Genomic DNA, 24,268 nt, shown 5'->3' with positions numbered 1-24,268 from the left:
AGTGTGGATGTGTCTCCCCAAATAACTCTGCCCGAGTCCTGAGCCAGCTGGATGGGGCCCTCTCATAGCTGACACTCTTCACTGATGACATCAAGAGCTGTCCATCGTTTTTATGTGTGACCTGAGTCTTTCCCCAGATGCTACTTGTTTTGAGTAGAGTCCAGTATTCAAGCCTATTGTCCCTGGAGTTTTGAATGGGTCCAGCAAGTTCTGCTAAATCTGAGGGCTTTTATCAATTTGGTTCTCTAAAAATACAACATTTCTCGCTCATTGACTTTAAGAACTACAGTATTAGTGAGATTATGGGATTGGATTATTCTCTTGCTCCCCTTCTTTACTTGAGGAATGTGAATGGCACCTGTGGCCTGGGAAAAGGTACAGGATAAGTTTACAGGAGTGGAAAACTTGGGTCTGAGTCTAGACCTGCCATTCATTAGTTCTTTGCCCAGTGGGCTAGGCCCTTCATGCACCAGAACCTCAGCTTCTCCATCCATAACATGGGATGGTCACCCCTCCTCTGCCTGCTGTGGCATCATGTTAAGTCCCACATAAGGTTAGGCATGAAAAGTGTTTTCTAAATTCTACGATGCAGCATAACTGATTTTTTAAAAATTATTTATTTATTTTATTTTTTGGCTGTGTTGGATCTTTGTTGCTGCACGTGGGCTTTCTGTAGTTGTGGAGAGTGGGGGCTACTCTTCATTGTGGTGTGCAGGCTTTTCATTGTGGTGGCTTCTCTTGTTGTGGAGCACAGACTCCAGGCACGCAGGCTTCAGTAGTTGTGGCGTGTGGGCTCAGTAGTTACGGCTTACAGGCTCTAGAGTACAGGCTCTGTAGTTGTGGCTCATGGGCTTAGTTGCTTTGAGGCATGTGGGATCTTCCCGGCCCAGGGCTCAAAGCCGTGTTTCCTGCATTGGCAGGCAGATTCTTAACCACCGCACCACCAGGGAAGCTAAGCATAACTGATTTTAATGCAAGGTTTTCATTGTTTTGACCCTGTTTATAGTATATAAAGAGGCAGCTGTGTGACCTTGGGCAAACAACTTAATCTCTCTGACTCCCATTTTCTCATTTGTAACTGAGAGAATTGCTGGGGGAAAAAAGTGAGGTCCAGGCATGTAAAAAGTGCTCAGTCAAGTTTAACTTATTACTGTGAGGTTGCATCATACATTTAACTTACTGACTTCCCAAGAACTGAAGAATCCAAGCCCCTGCTAATCCTCCGACCCCATTCATAGTAACTCAGGGTGGCCATTATTTTAATTGTTACAACAAGCGAATATACTAATGCGGATTATGGTTATAGAGGTTTAGTATTAAAACCAGTGAAATAAATTGCACACAAGCAGGAACGTTTTTAGAACTTTCCACCCATCTCCACCTACGGTGACTTGATTGCTATCTGGAAAAGGTGGACTGGTTTGAGTGCTTCTGCATCTACATAAAGAGTTTTTGTTTCACCCTTAGTCTTGTGTGGTGGTTCTCACATGAGAAATCACTGTACGGGTTGTACATTTAAAACCACGCGCTTGTACCCTGAGGGCTGAGTAAAGGGGTATTTGAAGTGAGTTTTGACTGTGAGCCCCTTACTTCAAACACTGGCTTTAAAACTGACCTTACCAATCATCCAGCACGTGTGTGCTGGGGCGTTTGGGGTCATTTTCAGGCCGAGCAGTGCTGGAGCCACCCCCGCTGGCTGGCAGGAGCTGAGTGTTCAATTTTCAGCCTCTTGCGAGGCAGTTGATGGTACGCTGGCAGACTGAAGTTAGCCGCGGTGGGAGTGTTTGCTGCGTGGAAGCTGGCAAACTTCACATGTCAGAACCGCTGCCACTCCCCCACCACGAAGTCCATCCTTAAACATCTACGTGTTTTCTGCACACATGAGAATCGTGGCATTTTAGCCTAAGCGGGAACCTTTCAGACTGTGTGCCTCCCTCTCTCCCTCCCAGGCTGACAGAGCTGGAGTAAAGTTGGTTTCATTTATGAGACAGAAGAGAGCTGCTGCTTTCATTTATGAGGCAGAACTGAGAAAACCACTTCTGTCAAGTTTGGGCTGCTGTGGTTATGATTACTGTGGCTTCCAAGGAGGTATAGACTGTTGAAGAAGACCTGGCATTCTTGGGCTCGTGTGCCTTGGCAAAATCATTGGCTTTAATAATAACTTCAGGAAACACCAGTTTTCAGGAGACAGAATTCCACCGATGCCCTCTCTTACACCCTCGCATGGCGTAATGATGGAGATTTCAGCCCTGACATTCTCCTTGTTTAAAAATGTGGTGGTTCTAGCCACATGTACCAGAGGTGTGGTGAGCTAACCCAGGTCACACAAGTCTGCAGCAGAATGTTGAATACAATAGAGCCACCGGAGAAAACACTGAAAAAGAACTCATTTGTATTTTTTAGAAAATGTATAAAAGCTTATTGCAGTGAGGTGACCGCATTTAAAGCCCTCTTTGTAGGTTGCAGCTGGTGTGTGTGTGTGTCACGGTTTGACATGCAGGAGTCCTGTGAAGGAATGCTGTCTGCTTGGAGCCTCACCTTTCATTACAACAGAGCCCTGAAACCAGTTGCATTTCAAAACCTTATATCTGGAAGACTTATCAGGGCTTTGGTCTTGAAAGGAATGTCTTCCTCCGAATATTTGTGAAACAAATGTGTGTGTGTGTGTTTGTGAGAGAGAGGAGTGTGATCTCTCCTGGGGTTGTGGGTTTAGGAGAAACCTCTTTCTGTTGCCTGTGTTCAGTCCATTGAAATCTCTTTTCAAAGGGACTGTATTTGTGTATGTTTGGTATATACATATAAATATTTTTGTAGGGAATGAAAAAGAGCCGAGTAGATGCAAAGAAAATTGGTCCTCTCAAATTGGCTGCCCTGAACGGACTCTCCCTGTCTCGACTGCCTCTGCCTGATGAAGGAAAGGAGGTGCCTGCCAGAGCCACGAACGATGAGAGGGTACGTACCAGACCACGGGCTGTGCACCTCCCCTGGGATAGCCAATGCAGTGCTGCAGAGCTTTCTTCTTGAGGTGTTACTGAATTTTCTAACACACTTGATAATCATAAGTGAGTGTTGGGAATTTTGTAATCTAGACTTAAAATTGGGGCACATTTATAGCTAATGTCTTAATAGGTAATTTCAGGCTAAAGGTTGATTTTTGTCTGTTGGTTTCTGAATGTTGTTCTTTACCTTCTTCTGGTCATGAAGTTAGAGGAACTCTACAAATGCATACAAGTACACATGGGAAAGAAAGCAGACATCGACCGCTTTCATTACATCAAAAACTTAACAGTGAACAGTTACTGAATTTTTCAAAACTTTGTGACGGAGATGATTTGCTACGAGATTCTATTATATCAGAATTAGACACACATGAATTATGCTAAGCAAAAATTAATTTGCTTACAACTGGATCCTGGAGATCGTTTCCGATAATGTTTTCAGTTTTTTGTATATCATATTATAAAAGTGAAGCATTTGTTCATGGAGATTGGAATTGATTATCCTACTCCAGGATTGACTGTTGTCCAGGAGAATTTTCCGTTATTAGGGGGTCATATAATTAACTATAGATTTAGAGAAAATGAATTCAACGAATTGTTCGAGGCCAAGTTTATACAGAACTTTGCATTAAATAAGATTATTTCCTTTGTTCTTTTATTGTTAAGACTTGTTAAATTTAACTTTGGTTTCATCTAGAATTTTCAGTATTAGATAATACTAGACTCGAAGCAGAAAACAAGATTTCAAATGTACAGTCAAAATGCAGCTGTGGCATGGGATGGTATTCTCATTATTCCTCACTTTCTGTTTTTCAGTGTAAAATTCTGGAACAGCGGTTAGAGCAGGGAATGGTATTCACAGAATATGAAAGAATTCTGAAAAAACGGCTAGTCGATGGAGAGTGCTCAACAGCACGGCTCCCTGAAAATGCAGAAAGAAATCGGTTCCAAGATGTCCTTCCCTATGACGATGCCAGAGTGGAGCTGGTCCCAACCAAAGAAAACAATACCGGTTACATCAACGCATCACATATTAAGGTGAGGGGAATGTTTGGAATGATGCACAGGATCTGAAGTTTCCAGTTAAATGACAAGAATGGTAGGAATTGTATTCGTGTCTATTTTCTAAAGACGCCCTAGTTTTGAATCTTTGTGACAAACTGTACTATAGGCTGGGAAATCCATACACCGGGGCTGGATGGACGGTGTTGGCTCCCTACACGCGGTGAACCCCTCCGCTCCCGGCATTGTTACCAGGATTCCGGGACCACTCATTTGTCTGACTTAGAGCTTTGCGCCTCTAAATCTGAAGACCTCTTTATAGCTCATAAATTCTCTCAAGAGCAGCTGAATTGCTAGTTTTTCCTTATCACATACCTACATGCTTTTTATGTAACAAAAGCGTCTGATGGTGTTCACCAAAGCTTTTCCTTGTGGTGGTGCCATCTGCGCTCTTTGCCTACTCTCTTAATCATTTTTAAACATCGTTTTATTCTTAAGCAGTGCTGCTTTTCCCCTGGAAACAGTGTAATGCCATTCAACTGGGGTAACGTTACACCCATTAAAATGGAAAAAGTGATGATTCACAACAGGAAGGTGAGAAAAGCCAGATGCTCTGTCTCCTCCACGCTGGCTGGAGAGTCCGTTTGTTGTTTTGGGAAGAAGAAATTTCCTTATAGCGAGTGAATGAGTAAGTGTCCGTGGGCGGGTGTTATTTTTTCTTCTTTTCCCACATTTTATTTAGTTTGCAAGTGATGTTTGATGAGAGCCGTTTCACACTTGAGACTTTCTAGAGGCCCAGCAGTCTGCCTGTGAAAGCCAATACCCTTGATGGTCTTTGGGAATGTATGCACAGGCTTTTTAAACATGGACATAATTTATTTAAAAACTTAGCATTTCTTTGGAATAGCTCATCTAGTGTCTCGTGACTGGATGGATGAGAGTTGAATAACATTGTGGTTCTGTGGGTGTTTCAAAATCTTCAGAGGCAGCCGGAAGAACAGTGGAAAGAGTCTGACCTCAGAATTCCCGCATCAGCCACTTAGCAGTGTGGGAGCTCATTGTACTTCCCTCTGAATAAGGAAGTGCTGACCTCTCCTCCTTATGCTCCCCACCAGATCCTTCCTCCCTGGTTCTTATTTGCTGTGGTGCCTGGTGCCACCCACTGCCGGCCCAGTGGGAGGATGAGGGGGTGACTTGGGCTGCAGCCTTAAATGGGGGCATGAATGGAAGGGTGTGTGGCTCAGGGTCTACACTTTGGGAAATGAGAAGGTGGTTACGATAGTCACTCAGTAGAGGGGGAGCTGAGATTTAACGCAGATTTCCTGACTACAGATCCTGTAATTATTACATTAGACTGTGTTCCAGCAGGTTAAATCTTAAGTGGAAATTTAGTATCATTATGGAGGGTGATCCTGACTCCGAAATTCAGAGGTGAATTCCTTAGGTAGGAAGACTTTTTTTTTCCCCTAGAAATTTGACATTTAACTTAGGTTTTGGCTAAATTGCTAGTACTTCACGAGGGAAAATTGTGTTTGAACTTTGGGATATGGTGATGTTGGTATTATTTTTATAAGGAGACCCTAGCAACAGCATAACAGTCATTTATTCAGAACCTGTCATGTGCAGGGCACCATATGTATTGACTCACTTAATCCTGACCACGTGAGGGTAGGGAATATTTTCATCGTATAGATGAGAATTGAGACTTGCAGAGCTTGAGGAAATTGCCCTAGGTCATGTAGATATTATGTGAGTTCATAGTGCATACGTTTGTAAAGATATATCAGTAATGGCAATTGCACTAACAAGGAAAAAGAATAAAAGGCTTTCTTTATTCTGCCGAATTTTTCAGTTTGCTTTTTTCGTATTACCATGAACAAATGTATATACATGTATTATACACATACATCTTAACTTTTTAAAAAATCTTTTCTAATTTCAGGTCTCTGTCAGTGGAATTGAATGGGATTATATTGCCACTCAAGGACCATTACAGAATACCTGTCAGGATTTTTGGCAGATGGTGTGGGAACAGGGAATTGCAATTATAGCAATGGTGACAGCAGAAGAGGTGGGTACTCGTTTCTCTTAATTGATTTTCTCAGCCTCAGAAGAAGTTAATGCTGATCGTGTGTGGTCCTGACTTTTGGAGAAAAGGGCAGGGTAGGGTTGAAGTTCTGAGTTTCAGACATGCTCTCTGTGAGGGGCACCCTTTGCTGGATCTTGTGTTTTGACTGCACTTGTCTCTAACAGGAGGGTGGAAGGGAGAAGAGCTTTAGGTATTGGCCACGCCTTGGTTCCAGGCACAACACCGTCACCTATGGAAGGTTTAAGATCACCACCCGGTTCCGCACAGACTCCGGCTGCTATGCTACCACGGGCTTGAAAATGAAGCACCTCCTCACGGGGCAGGAGAGGACGGTCTGGCATCTCCAGTACACAGACTGGCCTGAGCATGGCTGTCCGGAGGACCTCAAGGGATTTTTATGTGAGTATCTTCATTTCCAGTGCAGCCTTTGCCGGAGCTACTAAATCCGCCACAGAGAGGAAGACTTAGGTTCCAGAAACATTTCCTTTACTTCTTTTATGTTGTCCCATGTCAGCTTTGGGCTTGTTTTAAAATAAAAATTCCACGTGTTTAGGGGAGGCTTCACAGAAGAGGTTTTAAAGTATAATTTGGTAGTGAGTAGAACACCACCACTGCCTCCTAGACAGTTTCTCCTCCGTTGCATTTTGCAGATGAGAAAACGGAAGCCCAGGCAGAGTCAGGGACTTGCCTGAGGTCACACTGTCAGTTAATAGCTGGGGTTGGGTAATTGGCACCTGGTGCTTGCTCTGTATCCGGAGTGTCCTCAATCAGTGGAGGTGATCTGAAAATTGTCAGTTTGACAGGCCCTAACCCCTTTGTATTTTTCTGTTTCATTGATGTTTGACAGCATACCTTGAAGAGATCCAGTCTGTTCGACGCCATACAAATAGTACAAGTGAACCGAAAAGCCCCAACCCTCCGTTACTGGTCCACTGCAGTGCCGGCGTGGGACGGACTGGCGTCGTCCTCTTGTCGGAGATCATGATTGCCTGTCTGGAACACAACGAGGTGTGCTTGTTTCCCCTGTTGGTGAGGGGAAAGGCGGGCTGGGCACAAGGCCAGGGAAGAGAGGGACCTAGTGACCTGACAGCTCTTTCTGAGCAAGTGTCCTTGGGGATTCTCTGTTGAAGATGCCGAGGTAGAAAAGAGACTGTCTGCTGCAGCCAGATTTCTGCTAGGACTCTTGCTGCCCTCCCCTCTCTGCAGGGAGCACGTATCCCTCATCACTGCTTCTCTCCATCTAGGTGCTGGACATCCCACGGGCGCTGGACATGCTGAGGCAACAGAGGATGATGATGGTGCAGACCCTCTGCCAGTACACATTCGTGTACCGAGTTCTCATTCAGTTCCTGAAAAGCTCACGGCTCATATAAGCTCCCACAGCTTCCGATGGGGACCCGATCATGTGAAGCGTTTACAGCTAAGAAAAAGTGCTTGCCTGACTCACGCTTTCTCCTCGACACTTGCTCCACGCAGAACGCTGCATCAGGACGCGAGTGACGGGGTGAATGATGGCACCTGGAAGGAAGTATGTGGCGCACAGGCCGAAGAGGGGGTTTCACCTGGGAAACGTGCTGAAGAGAAAGGACTTGGTTTCGAAGGCATTGCCCTGCTCCGATCTGTCCAATTTGCAGTACTTGCACATGTTTGGTGGGAGATTGTATTTTCTAGATAATTCTCTATTTCACTGAAGCTGCGCTGGCAATCTGGCAATCACTAAGGCATATAGGTTTCTATCTTAAACTAGTTTTTGATAATGAAATTTTATTTTATGACGAAAATATTTGGGGTTTTCTTGTTGAGAAACTGTACTTTCTGTGGCGATGATCCACAGATGTGAGTGGTTCCTATATAACTTTGTATTTAAAACCATGTTATTATCTTTTGTTAATTTTTAAAAATCTTGGGTACTTAACAGTTTAGTTACCAAACCCAAAACTACAAGAAGAATCTAAAAATGTTATTTTGAAACACAGAAAGCATTTTTATATTCAGAAAGTTTTTTATCCTAAAAATTCTATGTATTTGTACCTTCTGTATTTTCCAAGCAGGAGTTCAACTCATTGAGATACTGAAACGAGTCAGTCAATGTAAGTTAAAGTTGGGAATGAAGGCACATTATTTAAAACATATAAGAATAATCAGATTTACTATTTTTTTTCAGTATTATTCATAAACCCAAACGAGTTTGATTTTATTGGTTGAAAATGAAGTGAAAAACAATTGTATAAGATGGTTTTAAGCACTTTTTTTGTTGAAAACAATAAATCTGAGTTTTTAATATATGTGTTGCTTTATAGGTGAAATAGTAACAACGGACGTATTGAAAGTGTTTTGGAAGAGATCAGGACTAAGAGTATGTAGGATGTCTAGGACGAGAGTAAGTGCAGTGTAAATGCAAGATGCTAAATGCAAGTTGCCTTTGTCGTTACAAAAAATGCAGTGTTATCTATACTCAGACTGAGATGCTGGGATGGAGAGCAGGAGCTTGGGAAGAGGCTAGGGGCTGACCCCCCGAGGTAGGTATCCCCAGGAAATTCAGGGCCCATCACTGGCAATGACTCACTCTGTTTCCTTGAAGTTCTTCCACCTACACCTCACTTCTTTTTTTAACAAATCAGGTTTATATTATGATTAAAAGAAGCCTTGAAGAGGCTTTATTTTCTTTTGGTTGAAAGAAGGGAAGAGTTAGTAATAGTCTCACCTCATCTCCCAAAACCACAGCGCAGACGTGTGGGGCCCCCAGAGATGACTGTGGTATTCAAGATGTACTGGAACTTTCACTCCTTAATCCTCTAACTTCACACCTGAGGTCAGCTTCAGCTCTGCCCCCCCCAATTCCATTTAGGCCCATGCCAGTGGGCAGGACCAGGCAGACGGCCTTGTCACAGTGGGAGCCGAGGAGGTAGGGGAGGACGGAGGAGCCATCTCTTTCTTCCTTCTTGAGGCTGCTTCTCCAAAACGTAGAGCTTCCAGAATGTCAAATCCGGGATTATTCTCCCAAATTGCAATATCCTAGGGACAGCTCTGATCCCCATGTTGACTCCTAAAGCAGTTTAACTCATACTGTCACCATTAAGTGTGTGTTGTTAGCTGTGAGACAGGATTTCCTTTATACAGTGTGTGTATCTGCCTGAATCTGACCCGGAAACCAGCCACTTAAGAGGAAAATTCAGACGATATTAATGGAAATGGATATTGAAAGTGGGCATGTTTCTCACTTGGGAACAAAGAAGTGATTTTAAATCTAAAATTGTTTAAGCAACAATAGACCCAAGTGTAAATATTCAGAAAGAGCTCCCCAGGAGAATGGAATAAGAGTTTTTTTATTGTAGTATTTACATCTCCACATGTAAAGGACAGGAGTGTTTCTGATGCTTTTTTTTTTCTTCCATGGTACGTTTTAAAAAAAATGCTTTTCTGTCAGGTTTAAACATTTTGAAGTGTCCCATTGACAAGAACACACTGTAAAACAAAAATCTAAAGAGTAATATATGGTATTTTTGTGTTCCTGTTGTAATAATTTGATTATAAGAAAATTACTTATGAGGGCTAAATTACACTGTGTAAATGTCACTCTTAAAACTCGCATGTTTGACATAACTTCTAAGATCCATGTAATTTTTTGTGTCCCTTTTGAATTTTTAAACTTTTAATTAACAGTTAGTGAATATGGAAGTATTTCTGAATAAAAGTACATCTACATTACTGGGCTTTGAAGTAATGTGATTTTCAAGAGCAAACTGTAGAACATTGAGGTTTCATAGGCTCACCCTGAGTTCAGGATGTACTGTCTGCCAAACTTAAACAATATTTCAGTATTTTAGTGTCTTTTAGTTCACTGATATTCTTAATTTCATATCAACATTACCAAAATGTACATTTTCACGAAAAATAGGTTATAAACCAGTGTTTTCCACTAATCAGTGTTGACATCTCTGGCATCAGTTTTCCTGATTAGTTGGGTCTTTTGGTAAAATACTCTAGTTGATAGTTTTGAACACAGAAAGGATTAATTTAGAATATCATTTAGAATGTTAATTGCAAATCATTATTACTTACATTCTTCTGGAACATCTACTGTGAAACATTCAAAAAGCCCTAGAATTTAGCCTTTCAAACATTTTGGCAGGATTAAAACAGAAGCTGTGCTTCCTTAGAAATTCCCAGAAAGACCAAGGTCTAGGCAGAAACCCTGAGGAGGAGTGTAGGGTGGAGTGATGACAACATGGCATGGCCAACTTTTTTGTTGAAGCTTTCATCATGAGAAGAAAAACAGTCATTTCAAATGGGTTGATAAGTTAATATTCACAATAGTAAGGAAATATAAATGTCCATATTATATGTAATATGAAACTTTATTAAAATGTAAAGAATTACTGTTTATTATAAATCATTTAAAAAATCAGACTTTTGAAAGGGATTCTTTTAGATATAAATTTTTGGAAGTTGCTTTCCATCAAGATTTCATGTGGAACAAGCTAAACCGTCTCTTTCCAGTTTAAAGTTTATTAAAATAATCTAAATTGGAGGGGCCTCTTTTTTTGAACTGAGGGATAGATATTTCAAAAACAGAGGAATAGAGATACCTTGGGAATTTTCCTGAAAACAATTCTTGAAAAAACAATGAGTTTTTCAAATACCTGAGATAAGGGCTCCATTTACCCTAAGTATGTATAAATACTTATTAAAAATGAGGAAAAATCAAGAAGTCTAGTTAAGGTTTGCATGCATTAGGGCTGGGTGGCTAGAGGATTTCAGAAAACGCTTGAAAGGGCCCTTGGGTTGTTAAAGTGGCATAGTTTTCTATATAGCTCAGGCAGTTCCCAAATAAAAATCATGCTCTAAAAGTTTAGATGTATGTTCAGTTACTGAGAGCATTGTTTACGAGAGGAAATATTACTATAAAGTGAGTATCAGCGTTCTTGGTTTGTTCTCCCAGAGCTTATTGAGACCACAGCAGCTCTGAAAGTTAGGCAGTGGTAGTCAAGTCACCGCCATCCGTACTCCAAGAGAAAGATACAGCAGCTTTCCTCCCTGCTGCACCCTGCTGGTGAGAGCACAGAAAACATTCTCTCTGGGTCTGCCCGGCAGTGGGAATGGAGCCTCAGCAAGCAGCTGAAGTCAGATTGATCAGTGTTCCACGAGAGAATTCCACATCATGTTAACGTTGCGTCGTTTGTCTCAGAAACTTGAGTGGCGCATGAAGGGTAAGCAACAGAAAGGGACATATGATGGAGGTGAGCAGGGATGCTGCCTATGACACTGCCTGTGAGGTGGCATGGGGTGAAGGAAGATAAATTGGCAATACATACCCCTACATTTCCTGTTTCCGTTTACATATCTATTTTTGGATTGTCCCTGGCTTGAAATGGGAAGTAGAAGATGGGCCTGGGCCAAGAAGGAAGTATAAGGTCTGCAGCACCCCGCTGAGGAAGCAGCAGTTCCAAGGCAAATATTTCCATGTAAAGAGTATCTCTAGGTCACGTGTATATGATTAGGGCCTGGCTGCACATCGTATATCCAAAAATGTTTGAGTCAAAATACTTAGTTTTAACAAACTAGAGTAAATATGAACTTTATCCAATATGTTGCTGGGTTAAGAAAGGGATAGTAACCATATACTTATTTTAAGTTATGTTTTAATATTATAAATAAGCATGAATGAGTGACAAGAAAGGAATCGTTTGAACCACCCGTAGAACTAGCAGTATGGCTAACGTACTTTTCCAAATCTTTGAAAATTACTTATTAGGTAGATCTTTTGGTCATTATTCCTTCCATTAAATATGACTTTGTGGTGTGTCATATAAAAGGACCATTTAAAATCTCGAAGATGCTTTGGCTTTGAATCTATGATGTAATGTACCCACACTGGCTATAGCAGTGCATGATTCCAGTGTAATAAATCTGCAATTTTAAACTGAACTGGTAGGCGGTTTCTAAACTGTGTATAAAGACCAGTACTTTATTTTGATTGTCACTGTCGGTAGTGACACATTTTAAGTGTGCATGCGTAGTTTAAATTCAAGGTCTAAAAGCTTGGTGAAGAAGAGATGTACAGTATTCACTCCCAGGAGCAGGTCTATACTACCAGAGACGTTCAGAAGGTTGGATCATCTGCGTTATCCACAACATGAATCTGTCGGTCCTCATTTTCTGGGGTAGGTTGAGGAGACTAGTACAGATTTGATGGTAACTGGCTTTCCACTTCCACCTGCTCATTTATTCCCCACAAGTAAGTGGGGAATATAAGCTCAATCACTCATTTTTCGTAAGAGTGCAAGTATCGCAGTTCAGACTGCTGTCATAAATGCTAAGAGACTGTCCAAACTTTTTTTCCCAGAGATTTATTAGAAATCACATTCAATTAATGGACCATTGAATGAGACAAATCCTCTTTTTACTTTATAGTAATATTTATTGAAATGTAATTTAATCTTAGAGACGTGTCCTAAAAGGATCTAATGCTTTTGTAGTTTTACTGGAATAATACCATACTGGCTCATTGTAACGAATAACCTCAAAAAAGGTAAATATTCTCCAGAGGTGAGAAACTTATTTCCAGAACAGATTTAATAAAAACAAGAATTAAAAGTAATACAAAATCTTAAGCCCACAAAACAAAAAGGTGAAAGAAAAAAATGGAAGGAAAAAATACTATAATTTGTGACAAATTTTAGATTAGTAGTGCTCTAGTGGGTTTTATTTGCATAGTTTGGTTTTGTGACCCAATAGAGAAGTTGAAATAGTTATTGTACAGGCATGATTCTTAATGTTTTTGAAGATTTTCTGTTAGTATCAGTTTGGACTCCCCATTTTAGAATTTTTTCAATTCTATATTAAAAGTAAACACCTTAATTTCTTGTAGAATTGAGCTATTACACAATTATCAGTGTATTTAATTTCTAAGCAACACATTGAAAATGAGGGGAAAAGATAAAAATATTTTTTAAAATATTGAGCCTTAAAAAAGCTTGGTTGCAGAGTAAACCTTACACAAAAGATTGGCACTGGGCCATTAGAATATATTTTTGCTTTTTACTGTATTCTTCAGTGATTTTTTACATTAAAATATAAAACACAGTTTTTATCATGCAAATGTTATTTTCCCATGAAAACGCCTGTTTCACTCTATTGTGCTTAAAAGAGGGAGATATTTTGAACTCTAATGATGCTACTCAGTTCAGATGAAGAATTACACTGCAACAAGACAGAAATTTGTTGTATACTTCTTTGTTACAAACTGAAGCACACTAAACCCTACCCATAGTAAATTTAGCAAAGGATAGTTTAAAAATGAATATCTAGATAACAAGTCTATTTAAATAAAAATTCCAACAGTAGTTAGTATGACTTAACAGTCCTAAGAAACTTAAAAATTTGGAGAAAATTTTTTTATGAAATAGATTTTCTTGGAAAGTTGCCATATAATTCAAACAATGCACTGGGAATTCTACCTTTTTAAAATCAGGTTGTATACATAATTGTCTAGTATTTTCTAGTTTAAAAAGTGATTTTATGTGCTACTGTCTGATGATCAATAATGTAAAAATGTATACTCAAAAGAGCTTAAATCTCCTAAACTGTCATTGCTTTGTATAAGTGTGTACATTTAATGGGCAAAAAAGTTTGAATGAATGTAATATATGTGAAATGAATATATTATAGTCTATTTTTGCCATAAAAATAAATATTGAAGCAAGATATGATTTGTGTGTGAATAGTGCAATTAGAGCTGTTTTGTCTATTTTTTTGTTAGATCTTACTCCAAAGAGGCATATGATTAGTTCCATTTCCCCAATGTGTTATTTTAGATTATGTTCCAGACAATAGATGTTTCTTTCAGTAAGTTGCCAGTCTGTCATCACACATCTCCACCATCATCAATCATGAGTTAGAATGCATCTTATCAAAACAGCCAACTTCATTAATCAGGACATTTGTGGAAAGTTAATATATTTGAAGAATAAATATTTATGTACTTTCCAGCAGGTCAGCAGAGCTCCTCACACTATGAACCCTGTGGTGGAACTTATTGTTACTGGTGGAATATCCGCTTCATGTATTAGTGGGGTTGTTTCTGGACCAGCCACAGCAACATTGGAAACTTGCTAAAATGCAAATTCTTGAAGCACATCCCAGGTCTGAAAATTCTGAATCAGAAGCTAAGAGCACAGGGCCCAGAAATCTGCCTTAACAAGGTCTCCAGATGATTCTGATGTACATTAAAGTGGGAGAACTACTGCTTTAGTAATTAAAAAGCCATAGATGTTCAATACAGACCTCAACTTGGGATTCATTACATAGCCAAGCTACAATTAATAGGCACTAAGGTTTATTTAGGCAATTTTTATTAGGTTAATGATGCAATTGTGGTAGACTGATGGGTCCCCAAAGATGTCCACGTTCTAGTCCTCTGAAGTTGTGAATATTATCTTACATGGCAAAAGGGACTCTGAGGATGTGATTAAATTAGGGTTCTTGAGGAGATTGTCCTGGATTATCCAGGTGGGCCCAAAGTAACCACAGGGTCTTTCTAAGAGGGAGTCAGGAGGGCCACAGTGAGCAGAGATGTGATGACAGAAGCAGAGGTGAGAGAGAGATTTAAGGATGCTACATGGCTGGGCTTGATGATGGAGGAAGGGGCCACAAGTGAAGGAATGCAGACAGCTTCTAAAAGCTGAAAAAGGTAAACAGTCTCCCCCCAGAGCCTCCAAGAAGAATGCAGCCTTGGCAACATCTTGATTTTATGACTTCTGGCTTCCAGAACTGTAGGTTGGTAAATATGGGGTTTTTATTTCAAGCCATTAAGTTTGTGAAACTTGTTAGAGCAGCAATAAAAAACTAATAAAAGAGTATATACTTCCTTGCAGGAAAAACAATGGTCAACTCCTTTTTAAAGTATTTTTTTAATTTTTATTTTTAAAATTGAGGTATACTTGATTTACAATATTGCATGTTTCAGGTGTACAACACAGTGATTCACAATTTAAAAAAAAATTTATTTATTTATTGGTTGCATTGGGTCTTTGTTGCTGCACACAGGATTTCTCTAGTTGCAATGAGTGGGGGCTACTCTTTGTTGTGGTGTGCAGGCTTCTCATTGTGGTGGCTTCTCTTGTTGCGGAGCAGGGCTCTAGGCATGTGCACTTCAGTAGCTGTGGCACGTGGGCTCAGTAGTTGTGGCATGCACGCTCAGTGGTTGTGGTGCACGGGCTTAGTTGCTCCATGGCATATAGAATCTTCGTGGACCAAGGATCAAACCCCTGTCCTCTGCATTGCCAGGCTGATTCTTTTTTTTTTTTTTATAAATTTATTAATTTTATTGGCTGTGTTGGGTCTTTTTTGCTGTGCACGGGCTTTCTTTTTAGTTGTGGTGAGTGGGGGCTACTCTTCTTTGCGGTGCGCGGGCTCCTCATTGCCGTGGCTTCTCTTGTTGCGGAGCACAGGCTCTAGGTGTGTGGGCTTCAGTAGTTGCAGCACATGGGCTCAGTAGTTGTGGCTCACAGGCTCTAAAGCGCAGGCTCAATAGTTGTGGCATATGGGCTTAGTTGCCCCACTGTGGCATGTGGGATCTTCCTGGAGCAGGGATAGAACCCATGTCCCCTGCACTGGCAGGCGAATTCTCAACCACTGCGCCACCTAGTAAGCCCCAGGCTGATTCTTAACCTCTGCTCCACCAGGGAAGTCCCAATTGACAATTTTTAAAGGTTATACTCCATTTATTGTTATTAGAAAATGTTGGCTATATTCCCTGTGCTGTACAATATATCCTTGTTGCTTATCTATTTTATACCTAGTAGTTTGTATCTTTTAATCTCCTGTACCTCTTTTGCCCCTCCCCGTTCTCTCTCCCTACTGGTGACCATTAGTTTGTTTTTTATTTCTGTTTTTTTTTTTTCTGTTTCTTTTTTGTTGTATTTGCTAGTTTGTTTTATTTTTAGATTCCACATGTAAGTAATATTATACAGTATTGGTCTTTTTCTGATTTATTCACTAAGCATAAAACCCTCCAAGTCCATCCATGTTGTTGCAGATGGGAAAATTTTATTCTTTTTTATGGCTGAGTAGTAGTCCATTGTATATATATACCACATCTTCTTTATCCATTCCTCTGTTGATGGACACTTAAGTTGCTTCCATATCTTGACTATTGTAAGTAATGCTGCTATGAACGTTGGAGTGCATGTATCTTTGCAAATTAGTGTTTTGTTTTCTTCCAGCGTATAGCCAGCATTGGAGTGGCTGGGTCATATGGTAGTTTTGTTTTTAGTTTTTGAGGACTATCCATACTGTTTTCCACAGTGGCTGCACCAATTTATATTCCCACCAACAGTGTACAAGGATTCCCTTTTCTCCACATTCTCTCCAGTATTTATTTGTGATCTTTTTGATGATAGCCATTCCGACAGATGGGAGGTGGTATCTCATTGTAGTTTTGCTTTGCATTTCTCTGATGATAAATGATGTTGAGCATCTTTTCATGTGCCTGCTGGCCATCTGAATGTCTTCTTTGGGGAAATGTATATTCATGTTTTCTGCCCATTTTTTAATCAGGTTGTTTGTTTTTTTGATGTTGAGTTATATGAGTTATATATTTTGGATATTAACTCCTTATCAGTCATGTAACTGGCAAAGATTTTCTCTTATTCAGTATGCTGCCTTTTTGTTTTCTTAGTGGTTTCCTGTGCTGTGCAAAAGCTTTTAAGTTTAATTAGGTGCCATTTATTTATTTTTGCTTTTGTTTGCTTTGCCTTAGGAGACAGGTCTAAAAAATATTGCTATGATTTATGCCAGAGAATATTGTGCCTTTGTTCTCTTCTAGGGGTTTTATGGTTCAGGGTCTTAAATTTACATCTTTAATCCATTTTGAGTTTATTTTTGTATACAGTATTAGAAAATGTTCTATTTCATTCTTTTACATGTAGTTGTCCAGTTTTTCCAGCATCATTTATTGAAGAGATTGTCTTTTTCCAATGTATATTGTTGCCCTCTTTGTCATAGATTAATTGAGCATGAGTGATTGGGTTTATTTCTGGGCCACCATTCTATTCCATTGATCTATGTGTCTGTTTTTGTGCCAGTACAACACTGTTTATAGTTTAAAAAATTTTTTTGAAGTATAGTTGGTGTACAATATTACATGAGTTACAGTTGTACAATATAGTGATTCACAATTTTTAAAGGTTATGCTCCATTTATAATTATTGTAACATGTTGACTGTATTTCCCATGTTGTACAATATATCCTTGTAGCTTATTCTACACCTAAGTACCATACTATTTTAATTACTGTAACTTTGTAGTATCATCTGAAGTCAGGGAGAATGATTCCTCCAGCATTGTTCTTCTTTCTCAAGATTTTTTTTTTTTTGGCTATTTACAGTCTTTTATTGATTGGGCTCTCTCTCTTTCTCTCTGATTTTATTTATTTATTTATTTATTTATTTATGGCTGTGTTGGATCTTCATTGCTGCTCATGGCTTTTCTCTAGTTGTGGTGAGTGGGGGCTACTCTTCATTGCAGTGCTCAGTCTTCTCATTGCAGTGGCTTCTCTTATTGTGGAGTATGGGCTTTATGTATGCGAGCTTCAGTAGTTGTGGCACACAGGCTTAGCTGCTCTGTGGCATGTGGGATCTTCCCAGCCCAGGGATCAAACCTGTGTTCCCTGCCGATGCAGGTGGATTCTTTTTTTTTTTTTTTTAAAGAACTTTTATTGAGATACAGTTGACATACAATAAACTGCATATATTTAGAGTGTACAATTTGGTATATTTTTCTTATTAGTAATGTATATATGGCAATCCCAATCTCCCAATTCATTCCCCCCAACCCTCCCCACTTTCCCCACTTGGTGGCCATATGTTTGTTCTCTACATCTGTGTCGCTATTTCTGCCTTACAAACCGGTTGATTTGTACCATTTTCCTATAGTCTGCATATATGTCTCAATATATGATATTTGTTTTTCTCTTTCTGACTCACTTCACTCTGTATGACAGTCTCTAGTTACATCCATGGGCAGGTGGATTTTTAACCACTGTACCACCAGGGAAGCTCTCTCTCTTTTTTTCTTGAGCTTTGTTAAAGGTTTATCAATTTTTTCTTTTCAAAGAACCAGCACTTTGTTTCATTGATCTTTTCTATTGTTTTTTAGTCTCTTTATTTATTTCTGCTCTGATCTTTATGATTTTCTGATCTTTATGATTTCTTTCCTTCTACTAACTTTGTATTTTGTTTGTTCTTCTTTTTCTTTTATGCTTCAGTGTAGGGTTAGGTTGTTTATTTGATATTATTCTTGTTTCCTGAAGTAAGTTTGTATCACTATACACTGTCTTCTTAGAACTGCTTTTGCTCTATCCATAGATTCTGGATAATTGTGTTTTCATCTTGTCTTCAGATATTATTCGATTTCCTCAGTGATATATTGGTTGTTTAGTAGCATATTGTTTAGCCGCCACGTGTTGTATTTTTGCAGCTTTTTTTCTTGTAGTTGATTTCCAGTCTCATAGCATTGTGGTTGTAAAAGATGCTTGATATGATTTCAATTTTCTTAGATTTACTGAGGCTTGCTTTGTGGCCTAGCATATGATCTATCCTGGAGAATGTTTCATGTGTGCTTGAAAACAATGGGTATTCTCTATTGCTTTTGGATGGAATATTCTATATATATTATGTCCATCTTGTTTAATGTGTTGTTTAAGGCCAGTGTTTTCTTATTGATTTTCTGTCTGGATATCTGTCCATTGATGTAAGTAGACTGTTAAAGTCCCCTGCTAAATATTGTGTTACTGTCAATTTCTCCCTTTATGTTTGTTAATCCTTGCTTTATGTATTTAGGTGCTCCTATGTTGGATGCATGTATATTTACAATTGTTATATCTTCTTCTTGTATTGATCCCTTGATAGTTATGTAACGTCTTTGTCTCTTGAACAGTCTTTGTCTTAAAGTCTATTTTGTCTGATATAACTATTGCTACCCTGGCTTTCTTTAGCTTTCCATTTGCATGGAGTGCCTTTTTCCATCCCCTCACTTTTAGTTTGTGTGTGCCTTTAGATTTGAAGTGAGTCTCTGTAGGCAGCATATATACAGGTCTTGTTTTGTATCTGTTCAGGTACTATATGTTTTTTGATTGGATCATTTAAAGTAATTGACATTTGTCAATAGTCTATTGACATTTAAAGTAATTATTGAAGGGACTTCCCTGGTGGCGCAGTGATTAAGAATCTGCCTGCCAATGCAGAGGACATGGGTTTGAGCCCTGGTCTGGGAAGATCTCACATGCCGTGAAGCAACAAAGCCCATGTGTCACAACTACTGAGCATGTGCTCTAGGCCTATGAGCTGCAACTATTGAGCCCACATGCCACAACTACTGAAGCCCACATGCCTAGAGTCCATGCACCACAGCAATGAGAAGCCTGCACAATGCCACAAAGAGTAGCTCCCCCTTGCCTCAACTAGAGAAAGTCCATGCACAGCAACAAAGACCTAATACAGCCAATAAATAAATAAATAAATAAATGAATAAATAATTACTGATAAATATGTTTTTATTGCCATCTTGTTAATTGTTTTGGGTTGGTTTTGTATTTCTTTTTTGTTCCTTTCTTCTTTTGGTTTTTTCTCTTGTGAGTTGATGAATATCTCTAATGTTACGTTTGGATTCTTTTCTCTATTTTGGGTGTATATCTATTATAAATTTTTGGTTTGTGGTTACCATGAAGTTTATATATATATCAATCTATATATACACATGATTGTTTTAAGTTGCTGATCTCTTAATTTCAAATGCATCTTAACAACCTTGCATTTGTATGCTCCTTCCCTCATGATTACTGTTTTTGATATCATATTTTACACCTAATTGTTTTGTGTATCCCCAGTGGCTTTTTGTGGCTATAGATGATTTAACTACTTTTGTTTTAACCTTCCTTCTAGTCTTGGTGTAGATGATTTACTACATTTATTGTATGTTTGCCCTTACCAATGAGCTTTTTCCTTCCATAATTTTCATGTTTCTTGTTGTGGCCTTTTCTTTTTTGCTTAGAGAAGTTCCTTTAATATTTCTTATAAAGCTGGGTTGGTCATGCTGAATTCACTTAGCTTTTGCTTGTCTGTAAAACTTTTGATCTCGCCATCAAATCGGAACAAGAGCCTTTCCAGGGAGAATATTCTTGGCTGTAGGTTTTCCCCTTTCATCACTTTAAATATACAGTGCCACTCCCTTCTGGCTTGCAGAGTCTCTGTTGAAAAGTCAGCTAATAGCCTTATGGGAGTTCCCTTGTATGTAACTTGTTGCTTTTCCCTTGTTGCTTTTAATATTCTCACTTTAATTTTTGTAATTACAATTTGCTTTGGTGTGTTCCTTTTTGGTTAATCCTGTTTGGAACTCTGTGGTTCCTGGACTTGAATGTCTGTTTCCTGTCCCAGGTTAGAGAAGTTTTCAGCTATTATGTCTTCAGATATGTTCTCTGCCCCTTTCTCTCTCTCTTCTCCTACTGGGACTCCTATAATGTGAATTTTAGTGCATCTGATGTTGTCCCAGAGGTCTCTTAAGCTATCCTCATTTCATTTCATTCTTTTTTTCTGTTCAGCATCAGTTATTTCTACTACATCAGTTACTTCTACTACTCTGTCTCTGATCCAGTCCTCCATAGCATTTGGTCTACTGTTGATTCCTTCAAGTGTATTTTACATTTCGGTTACTGTATTCCTCATTTTTGTTTGGTTGTTCTTTATATTTTCTTATTCTTTGGTAAACACTTCTAACTTCTCTGTGTATCCATTCTTCTCCCAAGTCCTCTGATCCTCTTTATGATCACTAGACTGAATTCTTTCTCATGTAGATTGCCTATCTCTACTTCTTAGTTCTTCTGGGGTTTTATATTTTTCCTTCATTTGTTACATGTTCCTCTGTTGCCTCATTTTGCCTGACTTGCTCTTTTTATATTTGTGTATCTGGTAGGTTGGTTATGTTTCCCGACCTTGGAGAAGTGGCCTTTTGTTGGAGACATCCTATGCCTCCTATCAGTGCACTCCTCTCTTGCCACCAGAGTTATATGCTCTACGGGTGCCCCCTATGTGGGTCCTTCTGTTGTGGCAGACTGACTACTCTGGGCAGTCTAATAGGCTTGGTTGGACCCCAGTCTTTATGGTTGCCAGGCTCTGTCTTGAGTAGAGGCTTCCAGCCACTGGTTGGTGGGGCTGGGTCATGAGACAGCTGGCTGCAGAACCCCAGGGGACCCCAGGGCTAGTATTGGCTCACTGGTGGGCAGAATCAGGGTCCAGGAGACCCTGGGGCAGTTGTCCACACATCTGTAGGTGAAGCCAGGTCCTGGGGCTAGTAACAGTCTATTGGCAGGTAGAGTCGTGTTCTGAGGTTTGGCTGTAGGCCTAGGGGTCCCAGGGCTGGTGTTGGACCACTGGTGGGTGGGGCCATTTCTTGACACAGCTGGCTGTGGTGTCTGTGGTGTCCCTGCTAGTGGGCAGGGCCAGGTATCAGCTGGTCCCAGGGCAGGTGCTGGCCTGCTGGTAGGTGGGCTGGATCCAGAGACTGTGGGGCTATAGTTATCCTGTGGCTGGTATTTAGTCTGGTGTGAGAGGCTTGTCCTGGGGCAGAGCAGGCTCAATTGTGGGTTGGGTCAGGGATTCTGATGCAGTTGCCTGCCCACTGGTGGATGGAGCTCTGTCCTGTGGTTTCTAGCTTCAGGGCCTTCAAAGCCAAATGTTCTGAGGGCTAATCATCTTGGTGCAGGACCCCTGGGCTGGGGAGCCCAATGTGGGGCCCAGACCCCTTGCTCCTTGGGGAGAACCTCTGCAGTTATATTCTCCCACTTGTGTGTTGCCCACCTGGGGGTGTGGGACTTGACTATATTGCAACTCCACCACTCCTACCCATCTCGTAATTCTTTCTTTATATCTTTAGTTGTAGTAGATTTTTTCTTGTAGGTTCTGGTATTTTTCATGGTTGTTCTGTAAATAGTTGTAATTTTGGTGTGCCCATGAGAGAAGGTGAGCTCAGGGTCTTTCTACTCGGCCATCTTGGCCCATCTCAACCCACCCGTTTTAAGATCTTGGAAGGTGAGTATGGAACACTTGCATCCAGGACTGCTAGGTGTTTTTGCCTCCAAACTTGAATGTTGGTACAGGACAATTCTCAAGGCAACAAGGTTGGGTTTGGAGCAAAATTTTTCTTACCCCAATTCAAATGCATCTTCTTCCTGGCTTTGGAATTAAACATACAGATTCGGTTTTGGGGGATATGCCATTATGGGCTGCATCTGCTACTCTTTTTTCTTTTCTTTTTTTTTAAATTAATTAATTGGCTGTGTTGGGTCTTCATTGCTGCACATGGCCTTTCTCTAGTTGAAGCCAAGTGGGGGCTGGCTACTCTTTGTTGTGGTGTGCAGGCTTCTCTTGCAGTGGCTTCTCTTGTTGTTGAGCATGGACTCTAGGCATGTAGGCTTCAGTAGTTGTGGCACACGGGCTCAATAGTTGTGGCTCAAGGGCTCTAGAGAGCAGGTTTAGTAGTTGTTGTGCACAGACTTTAGTTGCTCTGTGGCATGTGGGATCTTCCCAGACCAGGGCTCAAATCCATGTCCCCTGTACTGGCAGGCGGATTCTTAACCCACTGTGCCACCAGGGAAGTCCCTGATCTGCTGCTTTTAAAAGCTCTGGGAAAAGTATCATGCTAGGTGGCATCTTCTATCACCAAAATGTGAATCAATTTAGCAGACTGCTTTCTAGAACTATACTAGCACATGAAGGGTGAAGAGGGGTTTCCACTTCCAGGTGTAAATTATTTCATTTACAATTTCTAAAGATCCTAAGAATTAAGCTAAGACTAACTTGGGCATATTAAAACTAAGAGAGCAAACAAACAAACAAACAAAAACTAAGAGAAATCTTTGTATCATCTAATCCAAACTTTTTTAAACAAAGACCCAGGATAAATTAATTTGTTGGCAACCACACAGCTAATTAATCCTCTTGGTAGATTTTCATCTTGCCCCACAAAAACTATTCTGATCTTTTCTGGCTTCACTGGGGGAAATGACTTTTTAAACCTTCTCAGAAAGATGCTGATTTATATTTTAAACTATTTGAAATGTGAGCAAATGAGGAAATTTTCATGTAACTTAGCAATTTGCCACATTGCCCATTCTCTGTGGGGAATTTGCACTCTGAGTGTAAAGAGAGAAAGAAATATCTGTCCTGTTTTCCCTATAACCTTGTTTGGAGCTAAACATCCCCTCAAGATCAAACTATCTCCCTCCATGAACAAAAGCACTTGGGCTCTGGGGATACAAAGAGAAACAGATCCTTTCTTTTGAGAAGCCCATAGTCTAGAGGGGGGACCAACTGGGTTCGTAAACAATATTATACTTCATATGGTAGATATGAAAGATCTCGCCCAGAGCAGGAGGGACATTTGAAGCAATCACTCAAGGTTTCAGTGCTACATTCAATCTGGGCTGTCAAAGGCTCCAGAGGGCAGCAGAGGGGAGATATTTGGAGCAGATAGCAAATGCAAAGGAATGGAGAGAGAGGACGAACGAACGTCTGTATGTTCCGGGAACAAGCAATTAGATGTGATAAATACTTAGGATGCTTGGGAGAGCATAGAAAGAGATGAACTGGGAGGAAAACATGACTTTATAAAAAATGCAAAGGGGCCTGTACCTTTTTTTTTAATGTGGACCATTTTTCATTTTTTTTAAAGTCTTTATTTAATTTGTTACAATATTGCTTCTGTTTTATGTTTTTGCTTTTTGGCCCCAAGGCATGTAGGATCTTAGCTCCCCAACCAGGGATCGAACCTGCACCCCGTGCATTGGAAGGCAAAGTCCCAACCACTGGACTGCCAGGGAAGTCCCCTGTACCTTTTCTTGTTAGCAAGAGGAAATGCTCAAAGTTTTTGTTTTTTAAAGGGAGTGGCATGGTCTGTTTTAAAATAATAGCAGCCTGTGAGTCTTTCTTGTACAACATATTTAACTTCTTACAGCCCTGTGATAAAGGCTCTGTAATTACGCCCATTCAACGAATGAAAAGAAGGAAGCTCAGTAACCAGCTTAAAGTTGCAGCTTATAAGGATCAAACCTGAGCAATTTGGCTCAAAAGGCTCACTCACCATGACTCTACAAATCAGAGTGGAGAATGGGCTCTGGGAAAAG

General features: G+C 40.1%; 1 protein-coding gene across 2 annotated transcripts in view; it reads left to right on the top strand.

The window, feature by feature from the left end:
- Window positions 1-13,709, top strand: part of PTPN21 (protein tyrosine phosphatase non-receptor type 21) — a 67,457-nt gene extending 53,748 nt beyond the window's left edge. For both annotated transcript variants that reach the window (XM_057732018.1, XM_057732019.1), the window contains exons 14-19: window positions 2,815-2,952; window positions 3,816-4,037; window positions 5,944-6,072; window positions 6,255-6,489; window positions 6,938-7,098; window positions 7,335-13,709. In XM_057732018.1, the coding sequence (XP_057588001.1) occupies window positions 2,815-2,952; window positions 3,816-4,037; window positions 5,944-6,072; window positions 6,255-6,489; window positions 6,938-7,098; window positions 7,335-7,463 (1,014 nt within the window). In that variant the 3' untranslated portion in view covers window positions 7,464-13,709. The remainder of the gene's footprint in view (window positions 1-2,814; window positions 2,953-3,815; window positions 4,038-5,943; window positions 6,073-6,254; window positions 6,490-6,937; window positions 7,099-7,334) is intronic.
- Window positions 13,710-24,268: the final 10,559 nt, after the last annotated feature.

This window comes from Hippopotamus amphibius, chromosome 4 (assembly GCF_030028045.1).
Source record: "Hippopotamus amphibius kiboko isolate mHipAmp2 chromosome 4, mHipAmp2.hap2, whole genome shotgun sequence".
NCBI lineage: Eukaryota > Metazoa > Chordata > Mammalia > Artiodactyla > Hippopotamidae > Hippopotamus > Hippopotamus amphibius.
This window is presented reverse-complemented; position numbering and strand designations above follow the sequence as displayed.